General features: G+C 43.0%; 1 protein-coding gene across 5 annotated transcripts in view; it reads left to right on the forward strand.

The window, feature by feature from the left end:
* LOC124759419 (solute carrier organic anion transporter family member 74D-like) overlaps window positions 1–27,706 on the forward strand; it is a 225,265-nt gene that overhangs the window by 158,520 nt on the left and 39,039 nt on the right. For all 5 annotated transcript variants that reach the window (XM_047249096.1, XM_047249093.1, XM_047249092.1 and 2 more), the window contains 3 exons: window positions 3,261–3,401; window positions 13,336–13,512; window positions 18,487–18,850. In XM_047249096.1, coding sequence (XP_047105052.1) covers window positions 3,261–3,401; window positions 13,336–13,512; window positions 18,487–18,850 — 682 coding nt within the window. The remainder of the gene's footprint in view (window positions 1–3,260; window positions 3,402–13,335; window positions 13,513–18,486; window positions 18,851–27,706) is intronic.

Raw genomic sequence — 27,706 nt, forward strand, 5'->3', positions numbered from 1 at the left:
GAGGAACCCCCACAGTGGTACTTACACGACGGCTACTTGTGGTCGGCTCTTCATCTATTATTTGCAAAATGTTCTCTATACGCACTCCATCAAGTTAACGCCGACCTAACCGTGGCGCACCCCTGTCCACAACTGTGAAAGTGTGATGGTTCGGTACTCTTCTGTTTGGAAAAATTTCAACATGCTGTCTTCTTGTTACTCGTGCGTTGTCTTTCTGCTGCGCTGTAAAGGAACTGCATATCCGCACATTTAGCGTTTGAGTACGGAATTTTTTTTGGAAATTTGTGCTAAGTATGGGACAAACTGCTGAGGTCATCGATCCCTATGCTTACACACTGCTTAATCTAACTTAAACGAACTTACGGTAAGGACAACACACGCACCCATGCCCGAGGGAGGACTCGAATCTCCGACTGCGGGAGCCGCGCGAACCGTGGCAAGGCGCCCAGACCACGCGCCTACTCCCCGCGGCATTTGAGTACTCCATCGTACAGTACACAGTGACCGCGCGTCCTGTCACGCTCCTCGCGGCTCCCCCTGTCGGAGGTTCGAGTCCTCCCTCGGACATCGGTGTATGTGTCGTCCTTAGCGTAAATTAGCTGAAGTTAGATTAAATGGTGTATAAGCTTAGGGATCGATGACCTCAGCAGTTTGGTCCCATAAGATCTTACCACAAATTTCCAAAAATTTCCATTACACAGGACTGTAGGCTATGGACTAACGATAGAATTAATGTGCGTAGTACATCTGGTGCCACTACACTACAAGAGAGCTATAGAGTACAATGGACTACACAAAAGTCAAGTAAACAAAGTCATTTCGTGCCAGAATCAGTTGAGTAGTGTAGAGGTGTGTGCAAAGCAACATCAGACGATAAGCAGGCGAACGCGACACGCCAAAAGCCGGTACTGGCCCATGATGTAATGCCTACCATAAATGATGTTACGCATCAGAACTAGGAAATAAAGCAAATTCAGACAGATTTTATTTACCATTTTACTCTTATTTTGATCACACATTACACCCACGAAGTGAGTACAGTTACTTTTGAATCACCCTGTATAAAGGGAGCACTATTAATTACGTTACTGTATGTAAAGACCAAGAAACATTACAGGAACAGCTACCCAGACGTCGGAAGAAAACTTTTTACCATGACAGAGAAGAAAGAGAGATCATTATTTTGGAGACGGAGGCGAACTTGCCCGAAGTTTTGAAGGTCACTTTCGTCACTCCACTGTCTGATTAGGCTTTCTGCCTATCGTAGAGCGTAGACAGTTTTTAGAATAGGGTGTTACCAAAGTTGTGTTTCAACTCTGGCATCCAATTCAACGTTCAACAGTAGTAAATGATAAACTATTTCGTTCTGAGTCGCTAACGTTTCACTGGAAGAAAACACGAGGAAAGAGTTTATTACAGCAAGGGCGTGCAACATCAACTGTATAGCACCACCTTCGGAAAGTGCACGGGCTTGAGTAATGTGAAATCTAAAATACGAGTCATAAAGCGATCGTGTATGCTCGTCACTGAATAACGAATATGCCACGAGACTTAAAGTACCTTGCCGTTATTGCGTGAAACGTTTTGGCACTCGAATGTTTTCTTCCCCACTGGCAGTTCGTGCCGCCTGGTTAGTTACCGAATTCCTATAGTCTATTATTTCCAGATTAGCCAGATTAGCAGTGATACGTGTTACCGAAAACATTTTGTCATTCCCCGTGTTTTCTTTTCCGCACGCACTTCGTGTCCGGGTCTTGCTGGGTTTTCGTAAGCCTCCAATTCCTTTCACCTGGACACGATTCGTTTGTCCTACGAATCCAAATGCGAGTAAAAGTTTGGCTGAGTGACTAGTGTGGAAACTGTATATCTACGACGACAATTAGTTCGACGTACCTACATTCTTTGGAAAGTGTTCAGTTCGACCTTAGAATTAAATTACGATCTGAGCTGAAAGGGTAGATTACTTCTGTTGTACAAAGAATATTCACATGAGTTCTCACTGACGATAAGGTAGTACATTTTCTCATTGTGTGATGCAGTTATCATGTAGCGGAAATGAAGTAAACGTTGTGACTTTTTCAGAGAAGAGCCAGGACATAAACGGAAATGTGATTCGTATCGACAGTCTTACTGCCACAGGAGGGCTCACAAAAAATTTAAAAAAGAAACCATTATGTAGGTTAGCACCAGTAAATGGCTCTGAGCACTATGGGACTTAACATCTATGGTCATCAGTCCCCTAGAACTTAGAACTACTTAAACCTAACTAACCTAAGGACAGCACACAACACCCAGCCATCACGCCGGGAATCGAACCCGGGAACCCGGGGCACCAGTAAATCTTCAGCCGTAAATTTTGCACTTTTTATTAAGCTACTGGATTCGGTCTCACATTACATCGTCAACAGGCCATTATCCGATTTACTTCAACAGGCCATTATCCGATTTACTCTTGCCAAGGGACCTGATGACGATGTAATGTGAGACCGAATCCAGTGGCTTAATAAACAGTACAAAATTTACGGCTGAAGGTTTACTGCTGCTAACCTACGTAATGGTTTCTTTTTAAATTTTTTTGAACTCTACTTTGGCGGTAAGACTGTCGATACAAATCACATTTCCGTTTATTTCCTGGCTCTTCTCTGAAAAAAAATCTCAACATTTGCTTCATTTCCGCTATATGATAACTGCATCACACAATGAGAAAATGCTGTAGTTTAATAAAGAGTTCAAAATTTACGACAGATGATGTAGAGCTGTTTACTCCAAATTGATCAGCCGGTATCCCAACCAACATCTACACACATGGACATAGAAGAGATGTGCATGTAATTGGATTAGAGAGACGTAGTACGGCGTGACTACAGCATGTCGTTGTTTTATCTCCTGCGAATGTCACCAACACATACCGTTAGGAGCTTTGTTTACAAGCATAAGTTGGTAATTGACGTTCAACTGTCATGCCATCGTGTTTACAGCGTGCTCAGCAGACAACAGTCTGGCAGTCTCTATCATCGGAGATTGAGTGGAAGAGGAGTTAGGAAGGTTGATGGAGAAGTTCGGTTGAAGAGGGAGAGACAAATGTCTGACTAAGGGAGAATAGAGGTTTCAGAGGGAGAAGGATGTTTGTAGACCGATAGGGTAAATGACTAGAAATTAGATTTTTGTAAGGGAGAAATAATATCTGCTCCCTCAGATGTTCCAGCTACGCATATACTCGATCGTAAACTTGCAGTGACGCACTTGCACTTTGCTTGCAGGCCTATCGTACTTCCTGCGGATGCTGGGCCCGGCTATCGGCTACTCGCTCGCCTCGCTGTGCCTCAAGTTCTTCATCTCTCCCAGCCTGACGCCCACCATCACGACCAAGGATCCCCGCTGGCTGGGCGCCTGGTGGATAGGTGAGTACGCCTCCCGCAGCCTCAGCTTCAAACCCACTATACACGTCTCCCACTTACCACCTATGTTTGTTAACTACCCACAGCCAGTTATCTCTAAAACTTTTAATATCTCCTGCTATTGGTAAAAAAACGTAAGTCTGAAAGACAACGTTATCAAGAATACGAAATAGCGTCCATACACTAGAAACATTATCAAAAATTTGTAGCAACAAATGGCCAAGTTTCTAGGAGAAATCTCTGGATTGTCAGAGATCAAAAGAGGAGTGATACTCGGAGATGGTTTTCAACTGTGCCTCTGAAAAGTCAGCAAGGATCTGAGATAAGCACTCAGATGAAAAACAGTGAAATGTTGGCTCAGAATAGCCAAAGATAGGCTGGACACAAATTGTCAAACCCTTACTAACAACTATATGGTTTTACTATATTAGCAACGTTAATAATAACCGGACTAATACAAAAACAACGAAATATGGTATTGAAGGCGACCAAAAACTGAAATTATGAGAGTAGTTTCTCCCAAAAGTCACAGCTGTTGCAAAACCGTTTAAGCCGCACAGACTGAGAGAGTTGTACAAACAAGGCTTTAGGATTAAGTTCATAAATTCTTCCTTGAACTCCTGAATGAACTCTTTAATCTAGGTCTTGTACAAATGATCCTGTTCAGTATCTGCACCGAGCGAGGTGGCGCAGTGGTTAGCACACTGGACTCGCATTCGGGAGGACGACGGTTCAATCCCGTCTCCAGCCATCCTGATTTAGGTTTTCCATGATTTCCCTAAATCGTTTCAGGCAAATGACGGGACGGTTCCTTTGAAAGGGCACGGCCGATTTCCTTCCCCATCCTTCCCTAACCCGAGCTTGCGCTCCGTCTCTAATGACCTCGTTGTCGACGGGACGTTAAACAACACTAACCTAACCTAACCTCAGTATCTGCAAAGATCTTCTGTTCCGTTAACGGCTTTCTTCGCTGTTTGCTGAAAATAACCTAAAAATGACTCCTTTACTTTTGCTTTTCTGCTTTCTACGTGAACGTAAAGAATGATTTCACTGATTTGATCAACGTGCGAGATGTCCGGTGCGCTTCTAGGATTCCCCATTCTTTTTTTTACTAAATATCCGGAAGTGTCACAATATAGTTGGCAAGTCTGTAGAAGATGGCATAAGAGGCGTATAGTATGACTGGTCGTGCATTTCCGTTCGGGATTCACAGAGATTAAGACAAACCGTCCTTAGATTATCTAAGTCAGTCGTCGCCTGCGATTTCCTCCTACCCGTTCTGTCGAGAACCTCTCGTAGCTGACGCCCCACGCAGAAGCAGTATCAGCACCATCGGGTTCTCTGGAAAGTGAATCCTGTATTTTCTAAGTGATGAAAGCGGGAAGCTATGTTAGTTGAAATAATATTGTCGCTTGCCCTCAAGATATGTTTATTTACAAACGCCGTTATCTGACACTGTTGAAACAATCCATCACTTTTAACTCAAAACAAGATGTTTCCCGAGAGGATTGTCTTACGACGGAACTAGATTGGAAGGTATCCTATGGGCGACTGGCGAATGGCGCGCAGTCTAGATCTCGTACTTATAGTCGTGGAACGTCGTTACTCTTCGTACAACTTCGATATCTTAAGCATTGTTCATTTGTTTATTGAAATGACTACTTCCTTCCGCCGCAAAGCTGTTCTAAGAAGGTGTTTACGACCGACAGGCTTTTCCTAATATCTGTATTGGAAAAAAGTGCATTTTATGAGTAAATTTTTATTAAACAAAATTACTTGCTCCGCGCCAGAATGACTGTGGTTTCCCTACGTATCGTGAGCTGGCGTAACTGTTTTTCTCACTGCTAGCCACAGCACTTAACCCCACTGTCTACATGCAATGCCAGACGGTCCAGCGACTTCTTCAGCCAGCGTGGGAATCGTAATCTTACTGCCTGCTATGCCTTTCGCGTTGCTGCCAGAGCTTATTGACTGCTTCTGAATCAGCGTAAAATGTAAATTTGGGAAATAATAGAGTAAAATGTAATCTGTAAATAAGGAGTACCTTACATACTGTCATAGATGATACAAAAATACTTCGAATTTTTTGTAAGCACTTAAAATTTAAGAATTCCAACCAGAAGTGAGATCAATTCACTTGGTGTTGTGGGGTATAAATAGCTTGAAAATCTTTTCCCGATTGTGATTGAGTGGACTGTTCTAGATTGATCAAGTTTTCTCTCAATACAGCATCATATGTAGATAAGTTTATCAGCTACAGAAAATTCCTTTGCTTCCCGCAGCGTATACTCTCTGTGACCGCGGAATACAAGATCTTTTTTCAGGCAAAACCATCGTGATGTCTAGAAATCTTTTTAAAATATTTCTCCATTTCCTGTTTACTGTTTCACATGCTGTCTGGGTAACATGATCAATTGTAGTATGGGCAATTAGACTTATCTCCATTTTGGAAAACAAGTTTGATGTTTTTCTGAGATTTTATGTTTGTAGATAGTGGGGTTGAGTGCTGCGGCTAGCTGTAAGAAAGACAGTTACGCCAGCGCACGGTACGTAGGGAAACCCCAGCCATTCTGGCGCGGAGCAAGTAATTTTTTTAAATAAATATTTACTAATAAAAGCCACTTTTTCCAATACAGATATTAGGAAAAGCCTGTTGGTCGTAAACACTTTCTTAGAACATCTTAGCACTAAGCTTGAAAACAGTAGCAAATTTAGATGTATTGTTCAAACTTGCGTCTGTGCGAAAAAGCCTATAGCAAAAACAGTAGAAACTTTGGTTTTTAGTTGAATATGCCATCTAGGTTCTCGAAATTTTCTCACCATTTGGTTGACTGATGTCGGTTAGCACCTTTCATATTATCCTTATTGCCTTGCATGTGTACAGAAACAAAAAGACGTCAGAAAACAAAATATTAGTTTCCTTCTTCATTTTCTCCCTTTCTATCTCGTGCCCTCTTTTCCAGTCTTTTTCATTCAAGTTGCAATTATCTACAAGATTTTCTACAGTTTCCTTGAGCTCTTCAGTTTCTCCGTGAATGTCCTCTCTAGCTGGCTCTTAATTTTTGTTATTTCTGTCAGTTTTTTCATTACCTATAAAGTCACTCTCAGACTGAGATAATCTTACATCTTCTTGCACGTCATTTTGGTCTGGAGTTTTTTGAATACTAGATGCTGACGTAGAAGGTTCCACTGATTTCAGCATTGAGCTGGTCAGTGACTGGTCTTACTAAACTTTGGCTCCCTGCTTTTTTCTTTGTTACATTCTACTTAAGCAATGACGTTATGTGTTCATGTATATATTTTAAATTATATTTCTGCAAAGATAAGTGTTATCAAAAATTATATTTATTGTTGTCAATAAGAAAAATTATTCATTGATAAAAACAAAACAATTTTTTTAAACTTTTAATTCCTTAAGTACAAACAGTATTTACCTTTAAACATTTAATGACAATGAAATTATTACGTGCAAAATAAAGGGAATTTGACTTAGTATGTAAACAATTCTTCAGAATGATACCACAAAACTTTTTGTAGCATGAAAATACTGTAATTCGCTAAACATTTTGTGAATAAAACATAAAAATGCATTTTTTCACAGTTTCTTGCAAGTAGCTCACTAGGCCGAAAGCTAGTTAACATTTTTGCTACGACAGAGACGAAAGTACTTCATTTTCTGCAGTGTGGCCTAGCTCTTAAATCCTCCCGTTTTTGTCGCTCCTCCTGCTGCTGCTGGTATATGCTTTTATTCCTTTATCCATCAGAGACAACTTCAGTCTCTCTAATAACGTGGCATATATGTCTATTAGTAATTTTATGACAACCTTTTCCATGATATGTTAATTTTATGTTCCTTGACGAATACCTTTCTTTGTGTATCTTTACTGATGTTCATTTTGTAAATGAATTGGGGGTATAATCTGCAGAAGTTTAAAAATTAGAGCACAGCAGGGGGGTATGTGTTTGTTTTGAGCCCAACACTACAGATGTTCGTAGGTCCCTTTGTGCGGTTGTAGAAAGCCAGGTATTTTACAGGCTCCTGTATGTTCACATGCCTTGCCATCAGTTTGCATTGATTATTTTGAACTAAACAGTGAGAGCTGATCGGAACATAAAACACCACGTGCATTTGTCTCGTAAAAACCAAGCAAACTTGAAATCAGCATCTCTGTGTTTACTGGTCAGGACCGCAGCAGGAATTTCACTTTTATTTTTCCGTAATATTGCTTCTACACTCAGCTTCAAGTCAGTCAAGGTTTTTGCAAATAGGACACTCACATGGCTGTTATGTTGGTTTTGTTTCTCTCCGAGTCTTTTGTGTGAGTAACAACATCTATAAAAAGATCTTTAACACGATTATACTGACTGAACGAACCCTCAGACTATCATCCTATATACATTCTCAGATGTTTGCAGAAACAGGAATTTCTATATTCTGCTATAACAGCCGCCTTTTAGTCCGCTTTTCATTGGACTTCAGGAAATACTGCTTAAATGAGCAATGTCCCCTGAAGTAGAATGCGTTACTCATCAACCGTCGAATCTTCTGTAGGGCTATACAGTTTCTTGTATTTTTTTCCTATATGGCCCAGAAATTCACGAATAGCAAATAATAGGTAGACTTATTTATATCATAATCAAGTATTGAACTTGTAAATACCGAATGACACCACTATTTGACGTCGCACTTGCAGTAAAAATGAACTCACATTGTATTTTCTTGTAATTTTCAATGTCTTTTTGTTAAACTGTACAATACTACGCACTATACTGATAGTTATGGCGAAACAAAGCTCTGGTTATACGATAGACGGTTTTACGGTTGAGTCCTGCTTTTTAAGTCGAAACATTTGGGAAGCACGTGCATTTGTCTCATAAAACCAAGCAAACCTGAAGTCAGCATCTCTGTATTTACTGGTCAGGACCGCAGCAGGAATTTCACTTTTATTTTTCCGTAATATTCCTTCTAAACTCAGCTTCAAATCAATCAAGGTTTCTGCAATTACTCCAGGTAAAACCGTGAATATAATATTGTGTTCTTTAGCAGTACTCCTTTAGCTGAATTGCTGCTTGTTTTACTTCAGGACAGTGATTCCAAGGAAGTGTAAATTATCGTCGAGTTATACAAGGGCAACAAAGAGAAACCACTCCCCGAAACTGATATACACTGAAGAGCCAAAGAAATTGGTGCAGCTGCGTAATATCGTGCAGGGCCCCCGCGATTACGCAGAAGTGCGGCAACAGAACGTTGCATGGACTCGACTAATGTCTGAAGTAGTACAGCATGGAATTGACACAATGAATCCTGCAGCGCTGTCCACAAATCCGTAAGAGTACGGGGAGGAGGGTGGGGGTGGAGATCTCTTCTGAACACCACGTTGCAAGGCATCTCAGATATGGTCAATAAAGTCCATGTCTGGGGGTCTGGTGGTCGGGTATCGCATTGTCCTGCTGAAATTGCCCACGTTCGTCGGCATGCACAACGGACATGAATGGATGCAGGTGATCGGACAGAATGCTTACGTACGTGTCACCTGTCCGAGTAGTATCTAGACTATCAAGGGTCCCGTATCACTCTAACTGCACACGCCCCACACCATTACAGAGCCTCCGTCAGCTTGAACATTCCCCTGCTGACACGCAGGATCCATTGATTCATGAGGTTGTCTCCAAACCCGTACACATTCATCCGATTGTTACAATTTGAAATGAGACTTGTACGACTAGGCAACATGTTTCCACTCATCAATAGTCCAATGTCGGTGTTGACGGGTCCAGGCGAGGCGTAAAGCTTTGTATCGTGCAGTCATAAAAAGAAATGGTTCAAACGGCTCTGAGCACTATGGGACTTAACATCTGAGGTCATCAATCCCCTAGAACTTAGAACTACTTAAACCTAACTAACCTAAGGACATCACACACATCCATGCTTGAGGCAGGATTCGAACCTGCGACCGTAGCGGTCGCGCGGTGCCAGACTGAAGCGCCTAGAACCGCTCGGCCACACCGGCCGGCGAGCAGTCATCAAGGATACACGAATGAGCCTTCGGCTCTGAAAGCCCGTATCGATGATGTTTCGTTGGATGGTTCGCACGCTGACTCTTGTTGATGGCTCAGCATTGAAATCTGCAGCAATGTGCGGAAGGGTTGTACTTTTGCCACCTTGAACGATTCGCTTAAGTTGTCGTTGGTCCCGTTCTTGCAGGACCTTTCTCCGGCCGCAGCGATGTTGGAGATTTGATGTTTTCCCGGATTCCTGATATTCACGGTACACTCGTAAAATCGTCGTACGGGAAAAACCGCAGTTCATCGCTAACTCCGAAGATTTTGTGTCCCGTCGCTCGTGCACCGATTATAACACCACGTTCAAACTCACTTAAATCTTGATAACCTTCCATTGTAGCAGTAGTAACCGACCTAACAACTGCGCCATACACTTGAGGTCTTATATAGGCGTTGCCGACCGCAGCGCAGTATTCTGCTTGTCTAAGTATCTCTGTGTTTGAATATGCATGCCTATACAAGTTTCTTTGGTGATTCAGTGTAGTTAAACTTTAACTTCACCACGAAATCCAAAGATGTAGAATATATGATAGATGAATGTCTGCAGAGCATAGCTCCGTCTCAGTAGGAGACCTGTGAACATTCGTGCTGCCTTTGTCTGCATGCTTTCAGTAGCCCTTTTAAGTCCTATACAAGTCCTATATGGTACGGGTCCCACTCACTCGAGCACTATTGTGGGATAAATCGCACGTTTGATTTGTAACCAATCTCCTTTGCATGCTGATGGTATTTCCCCAGTATTCTACCAGTAAACTGATGTCTCCTAGCTGCTTTACCCACGACTGATGCTATGCAATCTCTCAATTTCATGTTCCTACAAAGCGTTACACCCGAGTATTTGTATGAGATCATCGTTTCCAACTGTGACTAGTTGATACTGTGGTCATAGGATACCACGCATCTCTGTTTTGCGAAGTGTAGAATTTTGCATTTTTGAACATTTAAAGCAACTTGCTACTCTTTGAACCACTTTGAAACCTTATCAAGATCTGACTGAATATTTGTGCAGCTGCTTTCAGACTGTACTTCAGTATAGCTGCATCATCTGGAAAAAGTCTGAGGTTACCGTTAATATTGTCCACATGTTCACCAACATACAATATCAACAGCAAGGGACCTAACACGCTTCTCTAGAATACATCCAAAGTTACGTCTATATCTGTCGATGACTCCAAAAATTCCACAATGCACTCACGAATTTTCCTTGGTACCCATACGATCGTACTTTTAATAATAAGAGTAGGTGTGGTACTGAATCAAACGCTTTTCAGGAATCAAGAAATACTGCATCTATCTGACTGCCTTAATCCATGGCTTTCATTACGTCATATGAGAAAAGTGAAGTCGTATATGTTGGCATGAAAGAGGTCATTCTGTCCAAGATACCTCCGTTTGTTTAAGCTCAGAGTATGTTCTAAGGTTTTATAACAAATGGATGTTGGTTGTAATTTTGTTGATCACGTCTCCTATCCATCTTGTAGACAGGTGTGACCTGTGCTTTCTTCCAACTACTGAGCGAAGTTCTTTGTTCAAGAATAGATTATAGTTAACAGAGGCGAAAATTCAGCCACAAATTGGCTATAGAATCAATCAGTGATTCCATCGGGTCCTGGAACTTTGTTTAATTTTACCGATTTCAGTTGTTTCTTAGCGCCAGTGATACTAATATCTGTATCATCCATCTTCTCAGTGTTACTAGAATTAAGCTGGGCCAATACTCATGAAAAGAAGCATTTGGAAACAGAGTTAAGCGCTTCTGGTTTTCCTTTACTGCATTAAATTTCAGTTCGTCTCATTCGTGAGTGATTGGACACCAACTACCGTGCTACTTACAGCCCTGACGTACTATCAGATTTCTTTGGGTTTTGTGGAAGATCTTATGACAACATTCTGTTGCGGTAGTCGTTGAAAGCTTCACGCATTACCTCTTCATAACCAGATGTGTTTCATTTAGTATCACCCAATCTACAGCTCTATGGTTCGTTTTATACGTATTATGCATCTCTCTGTTTCTTTAGAAGTTTCTTTATAGTGATTGTATTCCATGGAGGATCCCTGTCATCATGAAATTCCTGCTAGTTACATAACTATCTAGCGAAGGGTCAAATATTCTTTTAAATTTGAGCCATAGTTCCTCTATAGGCTTCTGTTCTGAACTAAAAGAGTCAATTTCCTCATTACTGCTTCTTTGTATAGTTGAAAATAAATCTTTCTACTTGTTTTAGTTCTCCTTTGTACTTTGGTATTTATTGTTGGTATAACTGCCTACTGGTCATTGATACCAGTTCTGACACGGATATCTTTAAAGAGGTCAGGCCTATTTGTTGCCATTAGTTCTAATACCTCCACCGTGAGTGGGTTTCCGAATTGCCTATTCTAGGTAGTTTTCGGAAAAGGCATTTCGTAACGTTTCACAGGATGTCTTGTCACGCCCACCACTAAGAAAACTGCAATATCCCTACTCGCAGGAGAACTATTGTGAAGTTTGTAAGGAAGAAGAGAAGGTACGGGCGGAAGTGCCTGCGAAAGGCAAAGGTCCAGAGATCGAGTCTCGGGCTGGCACACAATTTTAATCTGCTATGTAGTTTCATCCCCATTCTCAGTTTCAGAAGTAATTCATTGTTTTGAGCACTACTGTATGCTATATGCCGACTATTAAGTTTTGACTTTGTGTATAACACTTCAGACAATGTACATCACAATTATTTACGAATACTGCAGTGAAATTACAATGTAACAGACATTCTAGTAAAAATAGGTCTAGAAACTAGCAGTTTTGCGAGATTATTATGAAAGTCTGGTTATCAGCTGCTACTGACGTCACTGAGAAATATTGTCTTAGTGCAAATATATTTGACATGTCAGCTTTTCAGTTCAGTCCTGATCTAACTGCGCTCAAATTTCACCCGTAGTCCATAGCATAGTTTGGTTATGTGGTATCTGAATGATGGGGCATCGGTACACTTTGCTACTAGGGTAAGACTACATGTAATGTGCCAGTAGTTATGGTCCAAGCGGGTGAAGAAGGATCTGTGCCTTAGCTTCCAAGATCACCTAAGTCCAATCGTTTGGGTTCTTTCCTGCGTGTGGTTGCTACTGTCGAAGAACTGAAGCAGTGATTGTACAGACTTGTCGTGCTTTACGAGATGGTCCGGAGGTGTTTAAAAGAGTTTGTAGCTCTCTGTAGCGGCGAATGCAGTATTCCACCCAATTTCGACGATTTCACGTGTAACTGTTGCTTTAACAGTTGGGAGCGTACAGTAAATTGTAAAATGTAATGTCCTGAAGAAGGGTTGCACTTCTTGTTAAGGTAAGCCTTGACTGAAAGTTTACGATAATTAGATGGGAACTTAATCGAAAACTTTACGTTTCAAATGCATTTCTATTAACTAGAAGAGTATTACATACTGAAGTGTGGCAGCCCGTAACCACACATTGGCCGTTTTGTAGCAAATAGCTCGGTCGCGGATCAACTTTTACTCGAACGTTTTTTGCTTCTGTTATCGTGTCCTCTCAGCTAAGTCAGTTTTCTATATTAATTACGATACGCCATGGATATCTTTTTCTAACAATATACTATCATTTCTCACTAACGTTTAACTTTTGTATACTAAATTTTTGGACAACACGTAAAATACCACAATGGCATCATGAGAATAGCATGCAACTCTCGTCATATACAACTGTTGGTGAAAACTTTGAAATCATTTTTATAAATTTATTTTAAATTTCCTGTGGCCATAATAAGAACATTTCACTAGCTGATGAAGTATTGCTTGTCATGCTGCCAGAATATTAGTCCCCATTCCACTACTGCTTAGCCTATTGACGACGCTAGACTTGCGACAGTGACGGCCTTTTTTTGTGTTGCAAGGATGGATGGTTCTGGCGGTGATGCTGTTCGTGATGGCGACGGTGATCGGGCTGTTCCCGAAGCAGCTGCCTCGCGCCGCCGTCCGGCGGATGATCGAGCAGGAGCGGCTGAGGGCCAAGGGCGACAAAGCGGCCCTGGCGGCAGCTGAGAACCCGCCCGAGAGGACCTCTCTGTCCGGTATGTAAACCCAGCTGCGTCTGGACCTCTGGTCCTCGTCATATGGAAGTGACACAAACACCCAAAATAAAATTTTTGCTACAAGTAACTCTGTTCTCCGTACGTACAACATGGAAGTAAACAATGTGCTACGGATTCCTCCGCCTTTGTCGTTGCCTCATTGGAGTCCCCTTCGCGCTAGACATAAATCTTGTCCAGGTGAGTACAATCACATACCTGGCACACAATTAGTACCACGCCACTGTTAGACTTCAGCTACAGTAACAGCCAAGTGAAGAAACGTCAGTTTCGTTACATATGTGAGTCACAAGAACAACTAGAAACAGCCAAACAGTATTACGTTTGTCTTTGTTCATATTTAATCCTCATCCCATAGGGGCGGGTGTGTGGGGAAGGGGGGGGGGCGAGAGGATGCCCATAGCGGTACAAAATTCCATCCGCTTTACAGCCAAGATCTTTGAAAAACATGAAACAAATATTAAAATATGAAAACTTCACTGATGGTTTCAAAAAGCCATAAAAGGGGTGAATTAATCTTCTTGAGGTTGAAATTCTTCCGTCTGTTTTTATTTACAATTAGATTTGTTTCTGGAGAGGGTTCGCCTTGAGCGAAACACAGTTTCTTATTTTTATTTATAAAACAGGGAAAATACTTTTTACTACTAGAACACAAATAAAAATATCTTATATACTAGATAGTATTTCTTAGTTACTAGAAGATATCAGAAAGATTATATAATGGTAAGACAGAGATTTAGGAACCAGGTCTTAAATTGTAAGACATTTCCAGGGGCAGATGTGCACTCTGACCACAATCTATTGGTTATGAACTGTAGATTAAAACTGAAGAAACTGCGAATAGATGGGAATTTAAGGAGATGGGACCTGGATAAACTGAAAGAACCAGAGGTTGTACAGGGTTTCAGGGAGAGCATTAGCGAACGATTGACAGTAATGGGGGAAAGAAATACAGTAGAAGAAGAATGGGTAGCTTTGACGGATGAAATAGTGAAGGCAGCAGAGGATCAAATAGGTAAAAAGACGATGGCTAATAGAACCCCTTGGGTAACAGAAGAAATATTGAATATAATTGCTGAAAGGAGAAAATATAAAAATGCAGTAAATGAAGCAGGCAAAAAGGAATACAAACGTCTCAAAAATGAGATCAACAGGATAATTAAAGAGACCTTTGGAGAAAGGAGAACCACTTGCATGAATATCAAGAGCTTTGATGGAAACCCAGTTCTAACAAACAATGGGCGCGACTGCTACGGTCGCAGGTTCGAATCCTGCCTCGGGCATGGATGTGTGTGATGTGCTTCGGTTAGTTAGGCCTAAGTAGTTCTAAGTTCTAGGGGACTGATGACCACAGATGTTAAGTCCCATTGGGCTCAGAGCCAGCCAAAGAATGGAAAGCAGAAAGGTGGAAGAAGTATATAGAGGGTCTATACAAGGGCGATGAACTTGAAGGCAATATTATGGAAATGGAAGAGGATGTAGATGAAGATGAAATGGGAGAAATGATACTGCGTGAAGAGTTTGACAGAGCACTGAGAGACCTGAGTCGAAACAAGGCCCCCGGAGTAGACAACATTGCATTAGAACTACTGACGGCCTTCGGAGAGCTAGTTCTGACAAAACTCTACCATCTGGTGAGCAAGATGTATGAGACAGGCGAGATACCCTCAGACTTCAAGAAAAATATAATAATTCCAATCCCAAAGAAATAAGGTGTAGACAGATGTGAAAATTACCGAACTATCAGTTTAATAAGTCACAGCTGTAAAATACTAACGCGTATTCTTTACAGACGAATGGAAAAACTGATGGAAGCCGACCTCGGGGAATATCAGTTTGGATTCCTTAGAAATGTTGGAACACGTGAGGCAATACTGACCTTACGACTTATCTTAGAAGGAAGATTAAGGAAAGGCAAGCCCACGTTTCTAGCATTTGTAGACTTAGAGAAAGCTTTTGACAATGTTGACTGGAATACTCTCTTTCAAATTCTGAAGGTGGCAGGGGTAAAATACAGGGAGTGAAAGGCTATTTACAATTTTTACAGAAACCAGATGGCAGCTATAAGAGTTGAGGGGTATGATAGGGAAGTAGTGGTTGGGAAGGGAGTGAGACAGGGTTGTAGCCTCTCCCCGATGTTATTCAATCTGTATATTGAGCAAACAGTAAAGGAAACAAAAGAAAAGTTCGGAGTAGGTATTAAAATCCATGGAGAAGAAATAAAAACTTTGAGGTTCGCCGATGACATTGTAATTCTGTCAGAGACAGCAAAGGACTTGGAAGAGCAGTTGAACGGAATGGACAGTGTCTTGAAAGAAGGGTATAATATGAACATCAACAAAAGCAAAACGAGGATAATGGAATGTATTCGGAGTTTTGCTATTTGGGGAGCAACGTAACTGATGATGGTCGAAGTAGAGGGGATATAAAATGTAGACTGGCAATAGCAAGAAAAGCGTTTCTGAAGAAGAAAAATTTGTTAACGTCGAGTATAGATTTAAATGTCAGGAAATCGTTTCTGAAAGTATTTTTATAGAGTGTAGGCATGTATGAAAGTGAAACGTTGACGATAAACAGTCTAGACAAGAAGAGAATAGAAGCTTTCGAAATGTGGTGCTACAGAATAATGCTGAATATTAGATGGATAGATCACATAACTAATGAGGAGGTATTGAATAGAATTGGGGAGAAGAGTAGCTTGTGGCACAACTTGACTAGAAGAAGGGCTGGGTTGGTAGGACATGTTCTGAGACATCGAGGTATCACCAATTTAGTGTTGGAGGGCAGTGTGGAAGGTAAAAATCGAAGAGGGAGACCATACACTAAGCAGATTCAAAAGGATGTATGCTGCAGTAGGAACTGGGAGATGACGAAGCTTGCACAGGATAGAGAAGCATTGGGAGTTGCATCAAACCAGTCTCAGGACTGAAGACTACAACAACAAGAACACAAATAAATGGACAAAATTTTGTACACACCTTGTTACGACATGCTGTGAATACTTTGGATTCTATGTAATTCGATCTAGATGTTTTGTTCCACAGTTTGCCATCTTAGATTTTAATATAGAACAGTAAGTTCTACGTTGAATTACACAAAATCCAAGAAATCCGCAGCATGTGATAACAATTTCTCCATTTTTCAGATATGTAAATATTGTCTTAATAAACTCAAGTTTGTGTGTGTGCTAGTAGTAAAAAACATTTTTCTTGTTTTATAGAAAACTATGTAAAACCCACTGATAATGATGTAACTTCAGCGAAACATGTCTGGAGAATAAAAAGAAAAATAAGAAATTGTGCTTTGCTCGAGGGATGAATTCTTTGGCTTTTTGCATTAAAAATATTAAGACTGTGGTGTTTTAAATTAAAAATCTAAAGACAAAACGACAAAAACCAAAATACGTACGTTAAAAACACATCACAGAAATGGTGACGTCCTTCTAAAAACAATACTACACTTTCGGCTAAAAGCTGAAGGACTTGCACTGCGAGAAAAGAGTCCATGAAGGAGAAAATGTGTTGTACAAAGTTGAGCGACGAGGGCAAAAAGAATATGGAGGACTGTTTGGTTGTAACTGTGGAGATGGTGTGGATAGTGGGAAGAAAAAGGTGAGGCGGAGTTTGATGTGTAGACAGGATGGTCTATTCAAGAGTAGAAAGGATAAGGAGTCATAGTGAATGAGGTAAGACGGAGCGGATTTCATTGTCTTGGAGAGGTAGTCAGTTAAAGCTGCTTTGCGATAGGATATGGAGTGTGTTTAGGGGTGGGAACGGTGGGATGTGTTGACATTGAGAGCCATGTTATTCTGAATTATCAGATTATATTTTATGAAAGGATGTCCCATTTTTTAATACATCAGCAAGTGTTCGGCGACGTGTGGTTCTCCTCAAATGGAAGTATTTTCTTCACTTTCAGAGAACACTTTCAGTTGTTTGAGACGTTCCATTCGGGGCTCCAGTGCGTGGTCGGTTTAGTGCTCAATATACATCAGTAGCGAGGTCAGCATTGATTCTCAACTTTCCGTTTCTTTCAAAAATGGTTCAAATGGCTCTAAGCATTATGGGACTTAACATCTGAGGTCATCAGTCCCCTAGACTTAGAACTACTTAAACCTAACTAACCTAAGGACATCATGCACATCCATGTCTGAGGCAGGATTCGAACCTCCGACCGTAGCAGCAGCGCGATTCCGGACTGAAGTGCCTAGAACCGCTCGGCCACAGCGGCCGCCTGGCGTCTTCTTTCCAGAGTTGTTAAGCTTGCTAGGAAGCTATAACGTGAATGGGAAATGGATCTACTTTGTTGACAAACGTTTTACAGAGAGTGCCTTGGGTCGATTTTCTCTCTGTCTGCACAGCAACGTCTGTCTTTATACTAGATGATACAGCTCCAGTGGCCAACAGTGTGGTACTACTGGCGGAGTGAAGTTGTTTTGAGACATTCACTACTGAGATATACCATTTAAATCAAGACTACATCAATGCGCTTTGTGTGCGATGTCCTCATGCAGGGTCATTGTACTAGCCTACATAGGAGCAGAGTGTCAACGCTGATGTCCTACGGATTGAGGGATATGCCCCCTCGCCTTCCAAGTCAGTTCTTGGAGGAAGCTGGTTGCAATGTTGTTCTCGCTTCTTGTCTTAAGGCAGTGTTGTCTGAATGTTAAAAAATCCTAACAAAACTCCATATTGAGGAAACTTTTGTAACTGGTGGGTACAGAATAGGTAACTGATGCATGGACAGTATTGTCCAGTGTATCTCAGACTGCAGTTTCCATTTATGGTTCACTGTAGTCTAAAGCGATGCTCCTTCGATACACCTCTGGTTGAAAAGGCACCTATAGCACCGCTTCGAGCCACAGTAGGATTTATCTTCAAAATCTTACAGCTCTGCTTGACGAACAATACTGCAATCTCCGCTCATGCAGTTTTTCTTTTTTTCCTTTCTCATCAGACATGATGAAGACCTTCAAGAGGCTGCTGAGGAACTCGACGCTCATGTGCAACAACCTGGCGGGCATCTTCTACTTCGTCGGCTACAGCCCCTACTGGATCTTCATGCCCAAGTACATCGAGACGCAGTACCGCCAGTCGGCCAGTGTCTCCAGCCTGGTGACCGGTACGGTCGGGCTCGTCTTCTCGGCCGTGGGTATCCTCACCTCGGGGCTGGTCATCTCCAAGTTCCGGCCGCGCGCGCGCTACCTCGCCGGCTGGAACGTCATCGTCGGCATCGTCACCGTCATGGGCATGGTCTCCTACGTCTTCCTCGGCTGCGATGCTGGCGACGCCACCACCAGGTCGCTGCTGCATTCCGGAGAGTGAGTAGAAACTCTCAGAGCTCATCTTATGACTCAGAGACGCTGTTTCTGTTAATTTTCCACTGTGCTCCGCAATTTTGCATACAGACAGATCTATTCTTTTTATTTTTGGCGCATAGGGGGGGGGGGGGGCGGATGATTAGTGTTGGGGATAACCTCATCAGGCTCCCTACCGAGCGAGGTGGCATAGTGGTTAGCGCACTGGACTCGCATTCTCGAAAATGGCCACATCCAGAGCTTCTGGCTGGCAGCTGGAGCAGACATGTATATGTGCGGGAATGTGAGAGTATAAAGCGACAGTGTCAGTCTACGTTCCAGTTTAAGGAGGAGTCTGCCTTGGGAGTAGCGATGTGTGAATACCAAGTTAGATGTTTGACATTGAATCAGTCTGTCAAACGCTGTCAGATGACTAGATCCAGAGGGGCTGGTTGTTGTGTGGTGGGCGATTCGCCATTATAACAAAATCTGGCTGAGACCTTCAACAAGAGCCATGACCTTTGAGAGACCTTGCTCTGACCGATTGATCTTCTGAGCTGTTTCGTGAATGCAGCCTGACGTGGGGCTGCATGAGCAGGGAGATGACCCGGAGGACCTCTCGCATGTCATCCAAAACAAAGTATCTGTCTCGACCACCGTGGGGACATCCTGGATGGTGAGCTTAACCCAACAGCAGGCAGGATTTGGTGTTGTGACACGTGAAGAAGGTGCAGCAGTGTAGGGTTGGGACATGTAAAAAGGTGAGTGTGAGGAGGCTGCAGATGGCTTTTCTCTTTGGAGGTTCGTATTCGTCACAGGAGACGGTTGAGCAGGAGGAGACTGAGCTTCAGCGGGAAAAGTAGAGGATGGAGCTGTAGGGATCCCTGTGTCACAAGTGAGTCAAGCGCAAGAGTGTCTGTAGTTCGATGAGCATTGGGTTGGCCCAATAATACGGGGAAATGGCTGCCTTCCCGCAATGGCAGGGCTGGCTGATTAGTCCTCGATTTCCTTCATGGAGGGCAGGAAGACTTCATCGCCATCTGCTAGATAGGGCAATCCTTCCAGGAGACTAGATAGTGGGGGTCGTGCACAAGCATTGGGCACATGTGGGTTTTTCTGTCCGGAAGTTAGCCATACTCCAACACATGTGGGCCGGCACAGTTGACACACCACAAAGAGAGTGAGCAGTAATTACTGATGTCTCGCAAGTGTTGCGGCCTTTATATGATTCAATACGCACGTTCGTTCTTGGGAGATACCTGATTTGATAAATACGTTCGACGCCTTCTCTCCTAAAGTGACATACAACATGGGTTGATAATGGGATTAACTTCTGTGTGTCAGGGTCCGTCTTGTTGTATTTGTGGACGAAAGTATGCAGGAACTTGAGACAAAATAATTCGTCCTTGACGTTTGTTTCTGTAACTTCGGAGAGAAGGTATTTGATTATGATTTTTGTTCTTCTATCACCAGAAGCCTGATGTGTGTAGTAAATCATGGCCCTCGACTTCACAATAGGGTAGTTATCCTTCCTGTCGAGCAGGTAATGGACATGGTCTTTCTGACAAAACTACGCACTACCCACAGTTGGCCTTTAATAAGGCGTTGTAGTTTAGTGTTTAGTTTGATGTAATTCGTGGAATTATAAACCACGATAGGAAGTATCTTCTTGTTTTGTGGTGTTGGCGGTGGATACTGAGAAGTGGGGTCAGAAAAGGGGACTCATGACCTGGTCCACGGCACCGACAGGCAGGGCTGATCCTGGTAGGAAGGCATCTGGATACGAACCACGGCAGGCCGGCCGAAGTGGCCGTGCGGTTAAAGGCGCTGCAGTCTGGAACCTCAAGACCGCTACTGTCGCAGGTTCGAATCCTGCCTCGGGCATGGATGTTTGTGATGTCCTTAGGTTAGTTAGGTTTAACTAGTTCTAAGTTCTAGGGGACTAATGACCTCAGCAGTTGAGTCCCATAGTGCTCAGAGCCATTTGAACCATACGAACCACGGCCGGTGTGGCGGACGCGAGCGGATGACCGTTTGTATTTTCTGCCAAGGGGGAGACTGGTAGGTATGGAGTCCCCAGAAGGCCTGCTGGGCCGACGAGGTGCTGTACATGAAACAACTGTCGAGTTGCGTCCACGTGGTGGCTGGGTGCATCAGTGTGTGGTGCCGACTTGGCATGACAGTCAGTGAGTGAGAAGTCTATCACCAGGCCGCCATGGGAATCGTCGGATGACGAGGTGGAATATAGTTCCCTTACGCAGGGCTGTGGACAAGGCTTTCGTGAATCGATACCACTGACAATGGTTACTGGTGACTAGTGGCTGGAGGCACGGTGCACTCGGTCCTTATCCCATTGGGTAATGTCGTTATCGCCCCCTCCAGCATCATGCCAGGATGGGCGTCAATCGGCAGGTGTCACATTGCTCTGTGGAGAGGCGGAGGATTCGCCTAGGCTGCGAATTCCTGTCCTTGATCCTTTTCCTTTTTAGTCTGACTAAGCTATCCATGGCCCTGGCCGACGAAACCCTAATTCCTGTTCCATAAAATTAGGGAAGTTTCACTTCTTCTTCTGATATTTGGACTGTATACCGTCCTGCCATGTTCAGAGTGAGCCGGGTGACTGACGCTCCAGCACCCGATCCGTCCTTTTAAGCTTGCGGACCTCGCTACTGCGCATGCGGTCAGAGACACACAAGGCGCCAAAGACGCGGTACAACATATCCATGAAATTAGATCTATGGCTGCACAGTCGATTCACACGTGATATTGACGTGTAACTGCGAGCTGCATCGATGCGACATCTTTGTCACAAGTTCTTTACAGAAAGTGCCAGATTCCATGATTTTTCCAAGCTGAAGCCGCTATCTCTATTACTTAAATTGGTTGCCAACCGAATTTCAGTTGCTTCTTTCACTACTGAGTCCCAGAAAGATGAAGTCGAAGCTAAAATTTCGACGTCTGTTGCAAGTCTGTTAACACCGCTTTTTCTCAGGGACGGGTAGAGGTACCAAGCTGATATTTATGTCAGGTATTAAAGTTTACGCTCCCTTGGCGGTGTAAAAATGTTAAGCTTCTAAGTTAACGCAATGAAAAGATAGGGCCGTCTACGAAGATCCTTTTTTCTCAGGTAGCACCTGAAGAAGGCAACGAGTTACGTGGCCGAGCGACACAAACACCCGGCAGTAGACCCGATTATTCCACATGTCAAGATCTCGCCGGGAAAGCCTGAAGAGTTACATAAGAAATACAAAGTTTTAATTTATGTCAAATGCTAAAATCTACGCTTTCTTGGCTGTGTAAATAATTTACGCTTCTAAGTCAATACAGTTAAAAGATACAGCAACTTGTCACGTATTTTGATACTCGGAAACTCTCTGATCAAAACCTATAGAAGAGCTCTTCATAGCATGTCTGGTGGTTTAGTGGTAAACCGCGTTCGCGAAAACAGAGAATTTCCGTGACCAAGTCTTGGTCGGACCACGTAGTTTTCAGTCTTCATTTTAACGTAGTCTTTACCTCACGACGGTATGAGAAGTCGCCAGATGTGATTCGGATTCCACGTTAAACAGTAGGCCCCGTACCCTGGCTGGATAACAGGGGTATGTTACACAAATGGCGTCCACTAGTAATATGCCCATCAAGCCTTTAAGCCACTACAAATTCATTCATTCATTCATTTCGTGTAGGCCGTGTTTGGACCACTTTATTTGATCTGTCTTGCTTTACGTGTTCTGATATTTGTCCAGTGCTCCCGCATTCGTCCTCGGTGTTGCTGCTTCCTCTCCTGGGTTCAAACCTTTCCTGTTTTTAGTTTTGGCTTTACTTGGAAACCCTGCCGCGCCATAAGTTTCTCCTGGAGTGGGACACGCTCCAAGATGTCATCATGGGTGATCCCCACTTCTTTCTCCACCTCTGTGAACCAGGCCCATTTTGTTTTCTTCTCTGAAAGTAGGTGATCATACGTTTGGTGAATCTTTCAGGGATCATTCGGGTCATATGTTCATAAAACATAATCCTTCTTTTCTGAATGGTATCGGTTATCTTCTCTATGTGGGAATACAATTCATGATTATGACGTCTTCTGTATTCCTCATTCTCTTTTATGGGACCTAAAATCTTCCTCAAAAGCTTTCTTTCCTTGGACTACAGTTTTCCGATTAGGCCTTTTTTGTTCATTACTGGGCATACAGAGGCGTACAAGACCTCCGGTCGGTTAACACTGCAGTAATGCCTTAACTTTGCATTGAAGGATACTGATCTTTTGTTGTAGATGTTTTTGGTTAAATGGAATGTTATTTCCATTTTGTTCGTGCGTGATATGAAGGCTTCTTTCTCTGATAAGGTGGCTGTTATCCATTCTCCGAGATATTGAAACTTCTCAACTCGCTGAATTTTGCCTTGACCCACTACAAGCTTCCTTGGTGGTGAATTTATGTTCGTTATAAACTCGGTTTTCTCAAATGAAATTTAGAGACCAGTCTTCCGTGCTTGTACGTTAAGCTCACTAATCTGTCTCTCAGCTGTTTCTATTGGATCAGAAAAAATTGCAGTATCATCTGCAAAAGCGAGACAATCGATTTGAAGATTTTGTTTCTTGTAATCCAGCCCGACACCATTTTTAATTCCTTGACTTTCCAGTTCTTTGCGCCACTCACGAATGACCTTCTCCAGGGCACAGGTGAAGAGCAGAGGTGAGAGCCCATCTCCTTGCCTCACTCCAGTGTTTATTTCAAAAGCTTCTGATGTTTCTCCTCTAAATTTCACTTCTGAGACTGTGTTGGTTAGTGTTTGCTGGATTATCGCTTTGGTCTTCTTGTCCAGGAGAAGTCCTTCTAGAATTCTGATCAGGTTTTACGATCAATCGAGTCGTATGCCTTTTTTAAATCCACAAAGGTCACAACAAAATTTTTATTCTTGAGCTTCAGGTACGAAAGGATGGATTTGAGGTTCATTATCTGTTCGATCGCCCCTTCCTGAAACCTTCTTGATACTCTCCCAGCTGTGGGTCTAGCTGTTCTTCTATCCTAGTTTGCAGAGCTTTCGATAGAAATGTATAGTTTGTTAATATGAGAGAGATACCACGATAGTTATTTACGTCTGTTCTGTCGCCTTTCTCATGAAGAGGATGAATTAGAGCAGAATTCCAGCCATGTGGGAGTCTTTTAATTTCCCAAATCTGGCTGGTAATTTCTGCCAGTTTATCTACTGCCTTATGCCCTACATACTTACAAAGCCACAACAAGTTATTATTATTATTATTATTACACTGCTCAAAAAAATTAGGGAAACACGTGTATCAACGTCCGGTATGTTAAATCTATGATGATACAGGTGGTACCTGTAGTCTTACTTCAAGGCTTGATATGTCCGCTTTCAGTGCAGGCAACAACTAAAATCATTCGCGAACTATTGGCTGTGTTATACGTTACAGTGTTAGATGACCCCTCAGAAGGAAGCGATTGCCAGTGTCTCAGTGTTTTCTAATGAGGTACACAAATGGTGGTTCTCATTTCTAGACATTTTATTCAGCCACGCACATGCGATGCGACATGTTAATGCAATGCAATTTAAAAGGGCGGTCTGTTTGATCCAGAAAGGATGGACTTCCTTTCGTGTTGCTGCGCATGCCAATGCTTCTCGATGTGTCATTCATAGGTTGTGGACACGCTACGCATACACAAGGCGGGACGGACAAAGTCGCCGACGCATTCCAACCGCACTTGAAGACCGATATATGGCCATTCTGCGTTGCGGCTTAGTACGGATACTGCCAGAGCACTACAAGACGATTTCAAAAGGGCCACTGGAGCAGCTGTGTCCGATTAGACTATAACGAACAGGTTACGAGAAACGACCTCACGACTCAGACTCTCTGTTGCAGTACCCCACTTGATACGTCAATACCTTGCAGCTCGCCTTTGGTTCTGTCGTTCTCATGTCAACTGGTTACTTTCTCACTGACGAAATGTGTTATTTACAGATGAGTTAAGATATCCTCTGACGCAAGGTTATGGCCGCGTTCGTGTGCGAAGACACATGGTGAGTGGGACCTGCCCAGGAAATCGACAGATTTCCAAGGTGCTGTTCGGAGGCTTCAGTGTCGACAGCCATATGGATCTTGTCGTTATCCACATCGCCTTATCGCCAGGCAGTACGTCGTACAAGTCCCTGAATTCCTTCTAATGTCAGGGCCTATGTGGCGGGCGTGACGGGGGATGCATTGCGAAGCTTGGACATTGAAGTTATGGAATGGCCAGTGGTGAGTCCCGACCTAAAACCCATCGTCCATATATCGGACAGGATTGCCAGACGTGTTTAAGGTCGTCCTGTCCCACTACAGACCCTCCAACAACTCTCATAGGTTCTAACAGAAGAATGGGAACGAATATTCCAGAATTCGAAACCAGAACAGCTGTTAGCACGAGTGACATAAAAGTGGATATCTTAGGTGTTGCGAAACAACTCAAATCACTTAAGAAAGGCAAGTCTTCCGGTCCAGGTGGTATACTAATCAGATTCCTTCCAGAGTATGCAGACACAATAGCGCCATTCTTAGCAATCATATACAACCGCTCTCTTGACGAAAGGTCTGTTCCTAAAGACTGGAAAGTAGCACAGGTCACACGAATGTTCAAGAAAGGAAATACGAGGAACCCATTGAATTACAGACCCATATCACTGACCTCAATTTGCAGTAGGATTCTGGAGCATATACTGTGCTCGAACATTATGAATCACTTTGAAGAAAAATGGTTCAAATGGCTCTGAGCACTAAGGGACTCAACTGCTGAGGTCATTAGTCCCCTAGAACTTAGAACTAGTTAAACCTAACTAACCTAAGGACATCACAAACATCCATGCCCGAGGCAGGATTCGAACCTGCGACCGTAGCGGTCTTGCGGTTCCAGACTGCAGCGCCTTTAACCGCACGGCCACATCGGCCGGCTCACTTTGAAGAAAATAACTTATTGATACATAACCAACACGGGTTCAGAAAATATCGTTCTTGTACAACGCAGCTAGCTCTTTATTCCCATGAAGTAATGAGTGCTGTCGACAAGGGATCTCAGATCGATTCCATATTCCTACATTTCCAGAAGGCTTTTGATACCGTTCCTCACAAGCGACTATTAATCAAATTGCGTGCATATGGAGTATCACCTCAGTTGTGTGACTGGATTCGTGATTTCCTCTCAGAGATTTCACAGTTCGTAGTGATAGACGGTAAATCATCGAGTAGAACGGAAGTGATATCTGGCGTTCCGCAAGGTAGTGTCATAGGCCCTCTGCTGTTGCTGATTTACATAAATGGTCTAGGTGATAATCTGAGCAGCCCCCTTAGATTGCTTGAAGATGACGCGGTAATTTACCGTCTAGTAAAATCATCAGACGATCAATTCCAATTACAAAATGATCTAGAGAGAGATAATTTCTGTATGGTGCGAAAAGTGACAATTGGCACTAAACAAAGAAACATGCGATGTCATCCACATGGGTACTAAAAGGAATGCGATAAATTTTGGGTATCGCACGAATCTAAGGACTGTCAGTTTGACTAAATACCTAGGAATTACTATTACGAGTAACTTAAATTGGAAGGACCACATAGATAATATTGTGGGGAAGGCGAAACAAAGACTTTGCTTTGTTGGCAGAACACTTAAAAGATGCGACAAACCCACTAAAGAGACAGCCTATATTACACTTGTCCGTCCTCAGCTGGAATATTGCTGGGCGGTGGGGCATCCTTACCAGGTGAGATTGACGGAGGACATCGAAAAAGTGCAAAGAAGGGCAGCTCGTTTCGTGTTATCGCGCACTAGGGGTGAAATGATACCCGAGTTGGGGTGACAGTCACTGAAACAAAGGCGGTTTCCTTTGCGACGAGATCTACGTACGAAATTTCAATCACCAACTTTCTCTTCGATATGTGAAAATATTTTTTTGACACCCACCTACGTAGGGAGAAATGATCACTATAGTAAAATTACAGAAATCAAAGCTCGAAAGGAAAGATTTAGGTGGTCCTTTTTCCCACGCGCCATTCGAGAGTGGAATGGTAGATAAGTAGTATGAAAATGGTTCGATGAACCCTCTGCCAGGCACTAAAGTGTGAATTGCGGAATAACCATGTGGATGTAGATGTAGATACCGCAGGGTGACCTCCATAGACTTACATGGAGCAAACCACGCAGTGATTAACGCTCACGAAGGCCCTGCATACTACTGAAGCTCTCAAAGTCCAGTGAAACACACCCAGGATGGCAGGAAGAATGCTTGTTTCCATTATGTTTTCGTCACCTGTGTTACGTTTCAGTTCTTCAAAAAAATGGTTCAAATGGCTCTGAGCACTATGGGACTTAACATCAGAAGTCATCAGTAACCTAGAACTTAGAACTACTTAAACCGAACGAACCTAAGGACAGCACACAACACCCAGTCATCACGAGGGAGAGAAAATCCCTGACCCCGCCGGGAATCGACCCCAGGAACCCGGGCGCGGGAAGCGAGAACGCTACCGCACGACCACGAGCTGCGGACGCTCACGAAGGCCCTACATACTACTGAAGCTCTCAAAGTCCAGTGAAACACACCCAGGATGGCAGGAAGAATGCTTGTTTCCATTATGTTTTCATCACCTGTGTTACATTTCAGTTCTTCAAAAGAATGGTTCAAATGGATCTGAGCACTATGGGACTTAACATCTGAGGTCATCAGTCCCCTAGAACTTAGAACTACTTAAACCTAACTAACCTAAGGACATCACACACATCCATGCCCGAGGCAGGATTCGAACCTGCGACCGTAGCGGTCGCGCGGATCCAGACTGAAGCTCCTAGAACCGCTCGGCCACACCGGCCGGCTTTCAGTTATTCTTAT

The sequence above is a fragment of the Schistocerca piceifrons genome, chromosome 1, assembly GCF_021461385.2.
Source record: "Schistocerca piceifrons isolate TAMUIC-IGC-003096 chromosome 1, iqSchPice1.1, whole genome shotgun sequence".
Taxonomy (NCBI): Eukaryota; Metazoa; Arthropoda; class Insecta; order Orthoptera; family Acrididae; genus Schistocerca; species Schistocerca piceifrons.